Source organism: Harmonia axyridis, chromosome 3 (assembly GCF_914767665.1).
Source record: "Harmonia axyridis chromosome 3, icHarAxyr1.1, whole genome shotgun sequence".
In the NCBI taxonomy this organism is placed as follows: Eukaryota; Metazoa; Arthropoda; class Insecta; order Coleoptera; family Coccinellidae; genus Harmonia; species Harmonia axyridis.
The window spans coordinates 57,229,318-57,243,075 of NC_059503.1; the positions used below are offsets into that span (position 1 = coordinate 57,229,318).

Here is a 13,758-nt window from a genome sequence, read left to right on the forward strand (position 1 = left end):
CAGAATGTTTTACGTCGTAGAAATGATTAAAAAATAACATAATCTGTAAAGAGAGACTTTTGAGTTGAAATTTTTTTAATTTGAAAAGCTGATTTTCGATGATTTGAGATTGAATAAAAAAAAAACAGTGACTTTTTTGAAAGATACAATAAGCTCTTGAAATTATTAAGTCTCTGAAATAGAAGATCAGAATCTTAAGAAGGATTCGGAATAATATGATAGAATAAATCTATAGAATAATATCAGTTATTTATTGACAAAATTTGAGACGAAAGTAAAACGCAGGTTTCAACTTAAATATGGTGACTTCAATAAATGACATAAACTGAATATATATAATTACTTTGATTCTGCCAATTACGACAGGAAACTACAAATTAACAATTAGAAAAGAGGCAAAACTGTAATTTTGTGGACATCTGTTAAATCATCGTTCATAGCGATGCTGAAGCAAAAATCATTTCTGCTGTCAAAAAATTTTCAAAAACACGAAAATATTAATGATTGAAATGGTTCCCGAAATATGTTCTTGAGAGGGAACACCACCATGTGATTGCTCAGTTAAAAAACGAAATTAGAGATATTTCTTCTTTCATATTATCGATTTTCATAGGGTTTTCACATAATTTCCTTGAACAATAATCTACATGGAAGAAAGTGAATATTTTTGAATCGCGAATGAAAAAAAAAATTTTGGTAATTTTTCGTTTTTCACAAAATGGGAATGGGAAGTTTTACTGATACGCGAAAAATCACGCGGTGGTAATCCCTCTTGAGGGAACACCACCACGTTGTTGCTCAGTTCAAAACGAAATTAGGGATATTTCTTCTTACAAATCACCGTTTTTTATGAGGTCTCCACATAATTTCTTTAAACAATAATCTTCATTGTAGTCTTTCAATATTTTTAATATGCAGATGGAAAAAAAATGATATTTTTGATAACTTTTCGTTTTTAGCAAAATATGATATGATATGGTATCCCAACAAAGCACTGATGTATTTTAAAACATTCGTAAAAAAATCATTACAAAGGAGGAAAAACTCTAATTTCGTGAACATTTTTAAAAAGGACTGGTGAGTACTTCCTTTCGACGAAAGTTGGAACTATTGTAATACTCCTAACTTCTACTGATCATACAGTCGTTTTGGAAACACCACAGATTATTTTTCTCCCTCCTCTTCTGGGAAATGTTGCCAGATCACGAGAACGTTACATGGTGGTGTTCCATCTTAAGAAAATTTAACGATGAATTATTGAATTGTTCGTCGATCGGAGCCGGTACAATCCTGCATCGTTCACGTCACGATCCCACAGATGCGAACCGTCAAGGAATCATTTCAATGCGATTATGGATGCTCCTTTTAAAAGCGGGCCGATCACTTTTCCCGGTAAGTGGCGATTCGGGGCTTCGAGAGGGCCGCCGCCGCCTTAGTTTACGAGCAGTTGACAAGTGAAATCGTTTAGCCACGGGGTGCGATGAATATGCATGCGTGCTCGGATCTCGATCCGGTGATCACGCGGGACGAAAGGAGCCTTGTCCAAAAAAGGGAAATACGGCGGATTTTTCGGCCGAAAAACCCACTGAAAATCCGGCGTAATTGACGGAATGAGCTGGATTTTGATGGATAGGTAGATAGATAGAGTTATTGCTACGATCTCTAATGATACGATCGACTAATCTGCTGAGGTTACGACAACTTGTTCAATATTCATTGAACCAGTGGCAGACGGGGTTTGAAATTTTGATATTATACGAGGTGATTCATTGGTAAATTGGAAAAAATTAAGGGTAGATAGAGGACACTGAGGCGAGTTAGAATAACCTATATTTGAAGGGTCTATAAATATAATAATAAACATAAAGAGTAGTTTGAATGTTATGTGTGATTGAAGAAATTGACAAAATCAATCAAACACTCGCATCTAGATTATAAAGAGAGATAGACCCTTCAAATATAGATTATTCTGTCTCGCCTCAGTGTCCTCTATCTACCCTATACTTCGATTCTTTGATTTGAGATTGAATACAAAAGAAACAGTAACTTTCTTGAGAATAGGTAGGATACAATAAGCTCTTGAAATTATCAATTCTTGGAAATAGAAAATCAGAATCTTGGAAAAAGTTCCGAATCTTCTTCTTTAGGTGCCGTCTTCTATCGAAGGTTGGCGATGACTTCCGCAAACTCTTCTCTTGATTGTGCCTTCCTTATCCTTAAGTTCCGAATAATAGGATAAATCTATAGAATAATATCAGTCATTCATTGACAAAAGCAAAACGTAGGTTTCAACAAAAATATGGTGACTTTACTAAATGACATAAACTGAATATATATAATCTACAAAAAAACAATAGTAAATTCCGATGATTCAAAACACTAAAATAGGCAGATAGTTTAGTCCATTGTGCTGTCTCTAAATGAGCTGAAAAGTCTCCTTTGCAGAAAATTGTCCGGCTGGTCAATAGTCATATTTGTAGTTTGTCAAGATTCAACTATTAATTACAGCGTATTTCAGAATAAGATTTGACCCACTGAAGTTCAATATTCATTGAACCAGTGGCGGAGGGGTATGAAATTTCGATATTATACGAGGTGATTCTTTGTTAAATTGTCGAAAGAAGAAGATAGATACAGATACATGGGCACAGAGGCGAGTCAGAATAACCTATAATTGAATAGTCTTTCTCTCTTTATAATCAAGATACAGAGTGTTTTATTGATTTTGTCAATTTCTTCAATTACCCATAACTTTCGAACCACCCTTTACATTTTCATTAAATTTGGGACGCTACTTCATACAAACATAGTAACTGATATTATTTTATATTTTTTTCAGGTTCGGCCTAGGAATATTAATAAATATGATTCAACCCAAAAAACACCCGGTAAATAAAAATTTATTGAATCTACTAGAATATTCGAATAAAAGAGAAGAAGGAGAAGATTTGCTGTCAAAATTAGCATATCACTCAATAAAAATATCAAATTGGAATATCCATGCCAAAGTTGAGTTTAATATTTTGTGAAGGAAAGTATCATGAGAAAAATCATATTTCAATACTCTTTATCTCGAAAACAAAGCGTTCATAGGCCTATGTTTTTAGGAATTTTTTTCTTGAAATGATTCAAGGAATCTATCATTTTCGTTTGTACCTCCAATTTAGGAGCACCCTGTAGAACAGTATTTACCTTATCATTGTATGCTTAAGTAACCCCCACTATTTTTAAAAGTAGAATCGATTGAAGTAATAAAACATATAGGTTCTAATTTGAAAATCTAGAGTTTTGATGAATTTTAGTTGTCCAAGTTCATGAACTCCTATGAACACCCCGTACATTTTTGGTCCAAACCGCAAACAGTCTTATAATACTACGCATTTGCAGAAAGAAAAAAATTTTTTTCGAAGACAGCTTGTTCTGCCGAAACATTAGAAAAAATGTGAATCCTCATAGCCATCATTTTTTCCATAAGAATTTCATTAACTCATGAACCGTTGAGTTTTTATCAAATGTATGGCGTATTCCCGAAATTGTCATTAAAAAAGCTAAGTAATGATGCAATAATCTACTCAGAGTGCCATTTGAAATAAGGAAGTAGTAGTATGTTTCCAGTATAACCGGAAGTTGTAGAGATCTGAAAATATTTTAGAGAGAAAGATCTATGTCTCAAACCCAAATATGCAAATTTTCAGCTCAAAATGATGGTTAGTTTTCCATTAACGTCTAATAGATCCCGGTGAATCACCCTGTATAATTGATTTTGAGAATATAACACAATTGAATCAAATCTACCATTCAACTGGAGGATATAAAAAGATCCTAGACATTTCTAGTTCAGAAGTAACCGTGTTTACTGACCTACTGACATTGTGCGATATGACGTTTTTCATGAGATGGTTGCGTAAACTGAGTTCAGTATCGAGTCAGCTAAGGCGACAGTTTGAAATCAGGGTAGACGTTTATTGAACAATCTTCATCGTTTTTTATTTCTCAGTAGAAATGGTAACGGCATTGATGAATTTTCTGACATCAGGTAGGCGGATTTGAATATGTAAAGTATTTAATTTTCGTCCTCTAGGCTTATTTTCTAGCATGCGGATTTCCTTCGATCCATACCTGGCAAATCGAGGGGACCCAAAGACCTAATGAAGAGTTGGAAGCAATAAAAATACAGCAACAAATGGAGAAATCTAATTGATGACCGATTTTTATTGGTCGTATGACCGAACTGGTAGAATCTCGGTGGCTGCGATCCTCGATCGAAGGACCATATAAACGACGGTTGACTTACCGTTCGTGCCGCATTTGTGACTGGTGTCAACAGGTGGCATGACGTCGTTGTCCTCCTTGGGGGTATTGGGAACCATTTTCATACGATGCAGGAAACTGTTAAGAGTCCCATTGATGTACTCTACCGGTTCGATGTAGAAGCTACTGTCTGACGTTCTTATGAATCCGGTCTGAAACAAGATAGAGAGATATCAGCAACATAAAATCTTATCTAGGCTTATCGAAACTGTTCTAACATTTGTTTGAGATCACTGAGTTAAAACACCCGAATGAAAATCAGGGGTAATAATAATAATGATATAACTTAATTCACTCTCAAAATATAACTTAATCTTAAATACAATATAATATCAAATGAAGACTTTTACAAACTACAAAAACTTAATCTTACAATGAGAACTCAAAATTCATCAGCATAAGATTTAATTTCATCATTCATAAATTCCTCAATAACATAATAAGCCCTAGAAATTATATAATTTTTCATTTTCTGTTCGAGCTTTTTATCACTATCTGTTACTCGATTATGTAGTGGTATTTTATTGAAAATGATGATAATCTAGTACTCAAATTTTAACTACTACAAACTTTAATTTTTGGTGGTCCCAAATCAAGATTATTTCTATTGGTACCTTACGCAATACACTATCTCGAAAATGTCAATTAATTTCCTCAACAAATGCGATAATTGGAATTGTATATGTAAAATAATACTAGGATAGAAGTATGTATGTAAAGGGTGTTTTTTAGAGCTATAGAACTTTAAATTGCAATAAAACAACGATGGATTATTCGATTGACATGAGTTTTATTTATCCGCAAGATAATCTTGTGGCATTACATTTTAAATATGATTTCTGGCATATGACCGCCACGGCTGGCTCGGATGTAGTCCAATCTAGAGGTCCAATTTTCGATGACTTTTTCCCACATTTGTGGCCGTATATCGGCAATAACACGGCGAATGTTGTCTTCCAAGTGGTCAAGGGTTTGTGGCTTATCCGCATAGACCAATGATTTTACATAGCCCCACAGAAAGTAGTCTAGCGGTGTTAAATCACAAGATCTTGGAGGCCAATTCACAGGTCCAAAACGTGAAATTAGGCGGTCACCAAACGTGTCTTTCAATAAATCGATTGTGGCACGAGCTGTGTGACATTTTGCGCCGTCTTGTTGAAACCACATCTCCTGGACATCATGGTTGTTCAATTCAGGAATGAAAAAAATAGTAATCATGGCTCAATACCGATCACCATTGACTGTAACGTTCTGGCCATCATCGTTTTTGAAGAAGTACGGACCAATGATTCCACCAGCCCATAAAACGCACCAAACAATCAGTTTTTCTGGATGTAACGGTGTTTCGACATACACTTGAGGATTAGCTTCACTTCAAATGCGGCAGTTTTGTTTGTTGACGTAGCCATTCAACCAGAAGTGCGCTTCCATCGCTAAACAAAATAAAATGGACGTATTCCGCATAGAACCATTATTTTCGAAATAAAATTGCACTATTTGCAAGCGTTGTTCAGGCGTGAGTCTATCCATGATGAATTGCCAAACCAAATCACTTGACAGCTGTTAAATCGGTCGCCATCTTGAACAGAAATGCCAACTTGAAGTTATATACCTCTAAAAGAAACACCCGTTATTTGCCGAATTTCAAAAGTATCGTCTCCATCAATGCAATGGGCGCATGAATGAACCAGCGCTCGAAAGGTCCATTCGTGCAGTAAGTGTTTTATTCAATGACAGTTATCAACCTTTTGCGCGATGTATAATTCTTATATTCAGTTCACTGTTCTGCGTGGAATTAAAAACTGAGGAAACAAATGATCATCAATAATATCATTGATATATTCAATAATATCAACAATTTTGGATGTAAAAATTCGTTGTGTATTTCAATTATAGCCAACCATCAAGTATTAATGGCTGGAAGAAAACAATTATATAGCCTTATTCGAATGAAATAAAAATATTCAAATGGAATCTTTATAATTTATTGTACTAGCAATAAACGGATAAAAGATGAGCTCCATAAATTCTATTTTTCTCACAGTAAGAGAAACATAATATAATATCCTATAACCTAGATGACCTCATTGAACAAGAATAATATAGTTGGATTAATTCTTGTAAAAATACTTCACCAAAGTGTATTATTTCAGCTATTTTATTTGTTCTTGATTTTCAGTTGAAAATGCACCAATCGTAATTATTAACATCTATACAAAATTTCAAAGGAGTAAGTTTCATTATAATAACCGAATAAAATTGGTTTTGCTTTGAACTATATCGCTCTTTATCTTCGATATGAAGCGAAATAGGTATTATGCTGTATTTTTTGTATTTTTCCTCAAAATTACATTAGTCATTCTACCTGCATGCTCAATTAGTATTCAACTATTTACAATCGAATCAGAATTTTATGGCTCAGATGAGATCTAAATAGTTGAGATTAGTCATTCTAGCAAGAGACAATAAAATATCCATTGAATAATCATATACTCTTTTTTCATTGAAATTGATGACACCATTCTCTGTAGGAAATTCAACTGAATAGATCGGAATTTCACGTGATAAATGAAGGAATTTAAACCACAAATAACGTTATGCTGCAATTAACCTGTAATTGAAACTACTGCGGTATTACCTTCTCGCAGATCATCTATCTAGGAATTTTTTAATTGAGTTTTTCGACGACATTGAGATTAGTTCTTTCGTTACTTTTATCGTGATTCATTCTGGTGAACTCCACACCGCCTTCTAATTCAAGATCTCATCAATCATGGGATTGGATAAATTCCGACACGTGCATGTGATTCATATTACAATTTTCTTGAAAATTAATTTAGGAAAATTCCCACATCGCACGCAAACATCTTGACTATTTCCTTCAGCTCTCAAAATTGTTAAGGATGTACGCAATAATGCTTGTTCTATGGCTATCGCATTCTGAAATTTTACAAGTTCTACGTTTTTAATATTCAATTATCTAACTGGAGAAATACATATTAGTGATATAGGACATCATGAACGCACTGAAAATTCATCAGAAAGGACCGCAGTGTAAAAAAAGAGTAGGTATACTCTTTTTCACGATAATTGCCGACCTTCTGGAGTTGTTTAAACCGACTGAAACAATTACAGGCGTTCGTTATCGAAGGCAATTAATGCGTTTGACCCCAGCATTGAAAGAAAAACTGCCACAATACAACGAGAGACATGATAGTAGTATATTGTGCAACAAGTGGGGAATGTCCAACTTTTCTCGCGAGTGTGGAAGTTTGTGTCACGAGCCTGAAAGGCGAGTGCCGCAAACACACGAGCGAGAAAAGGACTTTCTCCCCATGTTACACACTATACTTTTCCTAAAACTGCACAAATTTCAATAATTCAAGTAATGGACTTGATTCAAATAAAAAAAAAACCAGCACTTCCGGTCTTAAGGAGAAGTAAAACATTGATTCGATTTTTGGATCGCTTCAAAAGATGACCCGTTTTTTCAACGAGGGATTCGAACGCTGCCCGAAAGATGGGAGAAAGTAGTGGCCAGCGATGGACAATACTTTGAATTATAAATATGACCAGTTTTTCACAATAGAGCCTTGAATTTCGGAAAAAAAACCGCGAAAGCAAAGTTGTCCGCCTATGCATATAAAGGGTGTTTTTTTAGAGCTATAGAACTTTAAATTGCAATAAAACAACGACGGATTATTCGATTGACATGAATTTTATTTATCCGCAAGATAATCTTGTGGCATAACATTTTAAATATAATTTCTGGCATATGACCGCCACGGTTGGCTCGGATGTAGTCCAATCTGGACGTCCAATTTTCGATGACTTTTTCCAACATTTGTGGCCGTATATCGGCAATAACACGGCGAATGTTGTCTTCCAAATGGTCAAGGGTTTGTGGCTTATCCGCATAGACCAATGACTTTACATAGCCCCACAGAAAGTTGTCTAGCGGTGTTAAATCACAAGATCTTGGAGGCCAATTCACAGGTCCAAAACGTGAAATTAGGCGGTCACCAAACGTGTCTTTCAATAAATCGATGGTGGCTCGAGCTGTGTGACATGTTGCGCAGTCTTGTTGGTACCACAGCTTCTGGACATCATGGTTGTTCAATTCAGGAATGAAAAAGTTAGTAATCATGCCTCTATACCGATCACCCTTGACTGTAACGTTCTAGCCATAATCGTTTTTGAAGAAGTAAGGACCAATGATTCCACCAGCCCATAAAGCACACCAAACAGTCAGTTTTTCTGGATGTAACGGTGTTTCGACATACATTTGATGATTAGCTTCACTCCAAATGCGGCAGTTTTGTTTGTTGACGTAGCCATTCAACCAGAAGTGCGATTCATCGCTAAAAGCGATACGTATTCCGCACAGAACCATTATTTTCGAAATGAAATTGCACTATTTGCAAGCGTTGTTCAGGCGTGAGTCTATTCATGATGAATAGCACTTATAACTTTGTATGGAGAACAATTAGAAATGACAGTTTTGAGAAAAAAACTTAATCGGTTCTCATTTTGACATTTCTAAATATTCGCGTTGAGGACCCAAGCATCAGGTGGCTCGAATTTGTTTGACTTGCGCATTCGCCATTTTGTAGATGTAATTTCTCCATTCAATATTTTGTTGGAATGACTTCCAATTTCTTCAACAAACTCTTAAAATTCAGTATTTCGAAGATGTGATATCATTAGTCAAGGATTGTTTGAACAACTTCGTTCAAAATTTGGTAAATACTTATGCGTCAAATCTTCGAAGTGAGTCAGCGTATATTTGTTTTGAAATAATATTATGGGTTTATCGAAATGTTTCATTTCAACGAGAACTGTCTTTTATTATTGCTCTGACCCTGAATTTCCATTTTGTAGATCCACAATCGGGTCGCTCAGTTAATAGTTTCAAACATTAAGAAAATCAAATAAAGGTCAAGGTACAGAATTGTTTCCTAAGCTTTCTTCATTTTATTGATATACACTTAAGAAAGAAGGTAACCTTCCTCTTTATTGTTCTTCACCAAGGTTTCCGGAAAAAGTCAAAAATAGTAATTTTTTTATGTGCTGTTTTTCGAAGAATACAAAAGAATTGAAGTTTCAAGGATATGGAGATTCATTTTTTGTCTATACGTATAATTTATTTTTTTTTCCGGTAGAAATAAAACCAAAATAGCAGTGTTATAATTTTAACGAGGGTTTTTTTCGCGCTGCAAACTCGGCATCTAATTGAAAGTAAACCTGTTAAAAGCTATTACCTCCATTATAAATGATATAACAGAAAAAACAGATTTGTTTACCATGTAAACGTTAATTGCCTCGAGCAACAATCCATTACAATTGCTAATTAGACAGTATTTCTGTCGATCAGGCGCCTTTTTTCCACTACAAATGAACAGTTTCTGTAAATTGCATGCATAATGGGGTGTAATTGATTCTTTTATATTCAAAACTCGATATATCAACTCCAGTTCTCAACGACAAGTGCTAAATTATCTCGTAATTGAGATGCGGACATTGAATATGCTAATACTATTCCAATCGATTCATATCAGAATGGAATCAGGTCTATTTGATCTGATATTTTCATCAATTAATTCTTGTTGTTATCTGCAATAACGCAAAAATTTTAATTGTTATGAAATGTTTGAAAAAAAAATCATACAATCTATTACTGTTGTAAAATATTGCATTCAGTAAAAAAATAATCATTATGATTAGATATGTAATGTTGTAATTTTGTATTTTATACCTTCAAATGTTTGGGATTCAATTATTCATGTTATAATAAATAATATCATACTGAAAAATCTAGATTTTTTGATGAAATATACGAATCAGAAGAATGTTGTTTTCATATTCGTTGAGAGATTTTGTTGGAAATGTGTTCAGTGAATTCTTCCTTAGAAGGTATAAAAAGTGATTCAATTGCAGATACTTTAAACTTCAGGTTATTATTGGAAATTAGCGCCACCATTTTTGAAAATGAGATGAGATACTGGATGTTGAAAAGCAATGTTTCAATATTTTAGGAGCTAATTCTAGACTTCAAAATAAGTAAAAAGGTTCATATAAACGTGAGTCCGAAAATGAGCCATTGAAAAATGAATAATACTTTTCTAATATTTATTTTCTTAAATGTTGTTGGTTGCCGAGATGTTTAATATGAAAAGGGTATTGAATATGAAAAATTAAAAGTAATTTTCATTTATAACTTCCACAATTTCCAAAACTTTTCAATTGAATTTGCAAGAATGTTTGTGTTCAATAAGTGCTTTATCTCGAAAAAAGCCACATTTCCAGTTGCCACCAGTGGTGTACAAAAAGAGCATCATGGTCCCTTTCCTCCCCTATTTCTTACGCAACGGGTGAAATCAGAGAAATTATGAATTTTTTGCATTCCCTATTCAATTTCGAGGGAAAAAGTTCGAATCCGGAAAAACTAACCGTTTACTAGTAATGACAAATTTGTTCGGCAGAATAGTTATTTATAATACAAATGCAGAAGGCATTGGTATTCTTCCACCAAAATTCAAGAACGAGCCTCGAAGTGACAATTTTTTGAATGAACGAGTATTAACATTATTTTCTCAAATCCACTGAATTTTTATTGAAATTAATGACATATTTTTATGAATATCACTTCTCTGATTTTTGCATCGAAAAATGTGGGTTGGCAGAACAGTTTTCTTCATCACAAATTCGACAGATAACAGAAAAATCCGCAGCAGGATAGTTCCGAGTACCAACATATGATAATAAAATATAACCATGAAAACTGTGCGAATCTGAGATATTCTCGCACGATTTCGTTCCAAAAGATGTGCTAGAATGAAGCAATTAGACACAGAATTAGAGAAAATGATTTTACAATTCCCATAACTAGTCCAAATCATTGGATATTCAACCAAAAGTATGACTTTTTCACATGAATTTTTTCAATTTTCACCAAAGCTGCTAAATTCCACTTTGAAATTCTAAAACACTATTCAGATTACCTTTTAGTGCAACGAAATACTCTAGTTTGTTTTTTGAGTGACCATCTTCAATCAGCTTGATGAGTGTTCGACTATTTTTCAGTTTATGGATATCTGATATGAAATTCATATCACGAAGGAATCATCTTGCTCGTGCTTCAATCGAGAAAAACACTTTTTCTCCGATTGACAGCAAATATTAATTTTGCAGACACATATCAATCAGCAAAGTGTTACTTTTCCCGCCTAGGCAGCAAAGTAATCACCTTCCTGCCTAGGCAGCAAAGTAATTATTTTCCTGTCTAGGCAGCAAAATGATTATTCTCAATGGGAATAATACATTCGACATTTTCTGATAATTAACTCCCTTATTTTTGAAACAGAAGAAAACTTAGATGAAAGAGACATCAGGATTATTTACAAGATTTACTATAACCAAAGAGCGAATGTTCGAGTGGAGCAAAAGACAACGGAGGAAAACGATATTAAGAAAGGCGTAAGACAGGGATGTATACTCTCACCTATCTCATTCAATCTATACTCAGAAGACATCTTAAAAAGAGAACTTTCAGAGCAAGATATAGGTATTAAAATAAATGGCATCATAAACAATTTAAGATATGCCGATGACACGGTTGTAATTGCAGAATCTCCTGAATATCTTCAAATACTAATCAAAAATATAAGTTAAGTTAAGTTTTAAAAATTAACAATATAGTAGAATGCAGTGAATAATACGGATTATCACTTAACATCAGCTAAACAAAAAAAAAATGTTAGTATCTAAGTTACAACAAAATTTCTCTGACATAACCGTGCATGGTCAAAAAATTGAACGTGTGAGAAAGTATAATTACCTGGGAACTGTTGTCAACGAAAATAACGATAGCTCTGAAGAAATCAGGATCAGAGATTCTAAAATGAAAAATATATTCCGTTGACGAGATCTGAGCCTTAAACTCAAAAATTGCCTTGTGAGATGTAACGTGCTGTCAATTCTTTTCTACGTAATGGAAGCGTGGACATTGAAGAAGATTGATACCAGAAGGATAGAAGCATTTGAGATGTGGATGTAGCGTAGGATACTAAGAGTATCGTGAACAGAGAGAGTAACGAATGTGGAGATTTTGCGGAGAATGCAGAAAGAGAAAGAATTGACTATTAAGAAGCCCAAACTGCAATACCTGGGACATATTATGAGGGGAGATAGGTACCAGTTGCTGCAGCTCATTGCCCAGGGAAAGATAATGGGCAAAAGATCAATAGGAATAAGAAGAATCTCATGGTTGAAGAACTTGAGAGAATGGTACAATTGCAACAACTGCCAATTGTTTAGATCTGCAGTATCGAGAATAGGCATAGCTTTGATGATAGCCAAACTTCGGAACGAAGACGGCACCTGAAGAAGAAGAAGAAATACTTCTAAGTCGCTATCATTGTTCATAATATGAATACGTTCTATATTCTTCCAAAAGACTGTCAGATATTTTGTCAGTTGTCAAACTATAATTATTATGGACATATACATTTCCATAGCAACCAATCATTCCGACAATTGAGATTTCTATCAAATTTTGTTTTAATATATCACTAGAGGAGAACTAAAAAGATTGTGGGAATTGTATTAATTTGCAAATACAATATCCTACATATATCATTATAAACAATCGAAGAAAAAAATACATGTTCAACTCGGCAGCAAAGTAGATTGAACTATCAGCAACGGCAGTCAATCTACTTCTTTGCTGCCTAGTAAAATAAATAACTATTTCAGATTGCGATTGGTCCAAAGCATTCTACGCTCAAAATTTATAGATTTATGCAAATATCCTTACAGGAATCTGTTGAAATGGGGCATTAACAATGGAAAATCTTCCAAGTCCTGGTAGAAGATTTGAATTTGAATGAATACGCGCATACACCCCGTGGAGTGTACAAATAGAAAGCAATACATTCGTATAAATATAAAATAGCTGTGTCACAATCGCTACACTCTCAAATGAGGACATTTTTATTGCCCACAGTCCAACGAAGAGCTACCTGCTTGTAGTCTAGCCGCGAGATGTTGACTCTCAGTTCGTTTTATTGTTGTCAGCTGCTCATTAACGGATTTCGTTATTGAGTATCCTACGCTTTATTAAGCCGTATTTTACAACGCTGATGGATATCCGTTTTATATTCATGTTTTCGTTCGTTACTTTCCTAGTTTGATGTTCCACCCACGATGAGGATTAAGTTAATCGATGTTATTCCTCTAAATTAATTGTTTTTGAATTTCATTACGTTATTATTAATAATGGGTGTTTTTTTGAGAGCTTGAGAACTTTGAATGATAATACAAGACGGAAATATTTTTGGAATGAATTTTTTATTATTATATTCTGGTAGATAATTGCATGGTATTTATTTTTTGCTTATTATTTCCGGCATATGTCCGCTGCGGCTACAGAGTTATACATAGTCCATT

General features: G+C 34.2%; 1 protein-coding gene across 3 annotated transcripts in view; it reads right to left on the reverse strand.

The window, feature by feature from the left end:
- The window catches only part of LOC123674481 (A disintegrin and metalloproteinase with thrombospondin motifs 9), a 278,970-nt gene that overhangs the window by 55,829 nt on the left and 209,383 nt on the right, over positions 1 to 13,758 (reverse strand). For all 3 annotated transcript variants that reach the window (XM_045609366.1, XM_045609364.1, XM_045609365.1), the window contains exon 7: positions 4,295 to 4,463. In XM_045609366.1, coding sequence (XP_045465322.1) covers positions 4,295 to 4,463 — 169 coding nt within the window. The remainder of the gene's footprint in view (positions 1 to 4,294; positions 4,464 to 13,758) is intronic.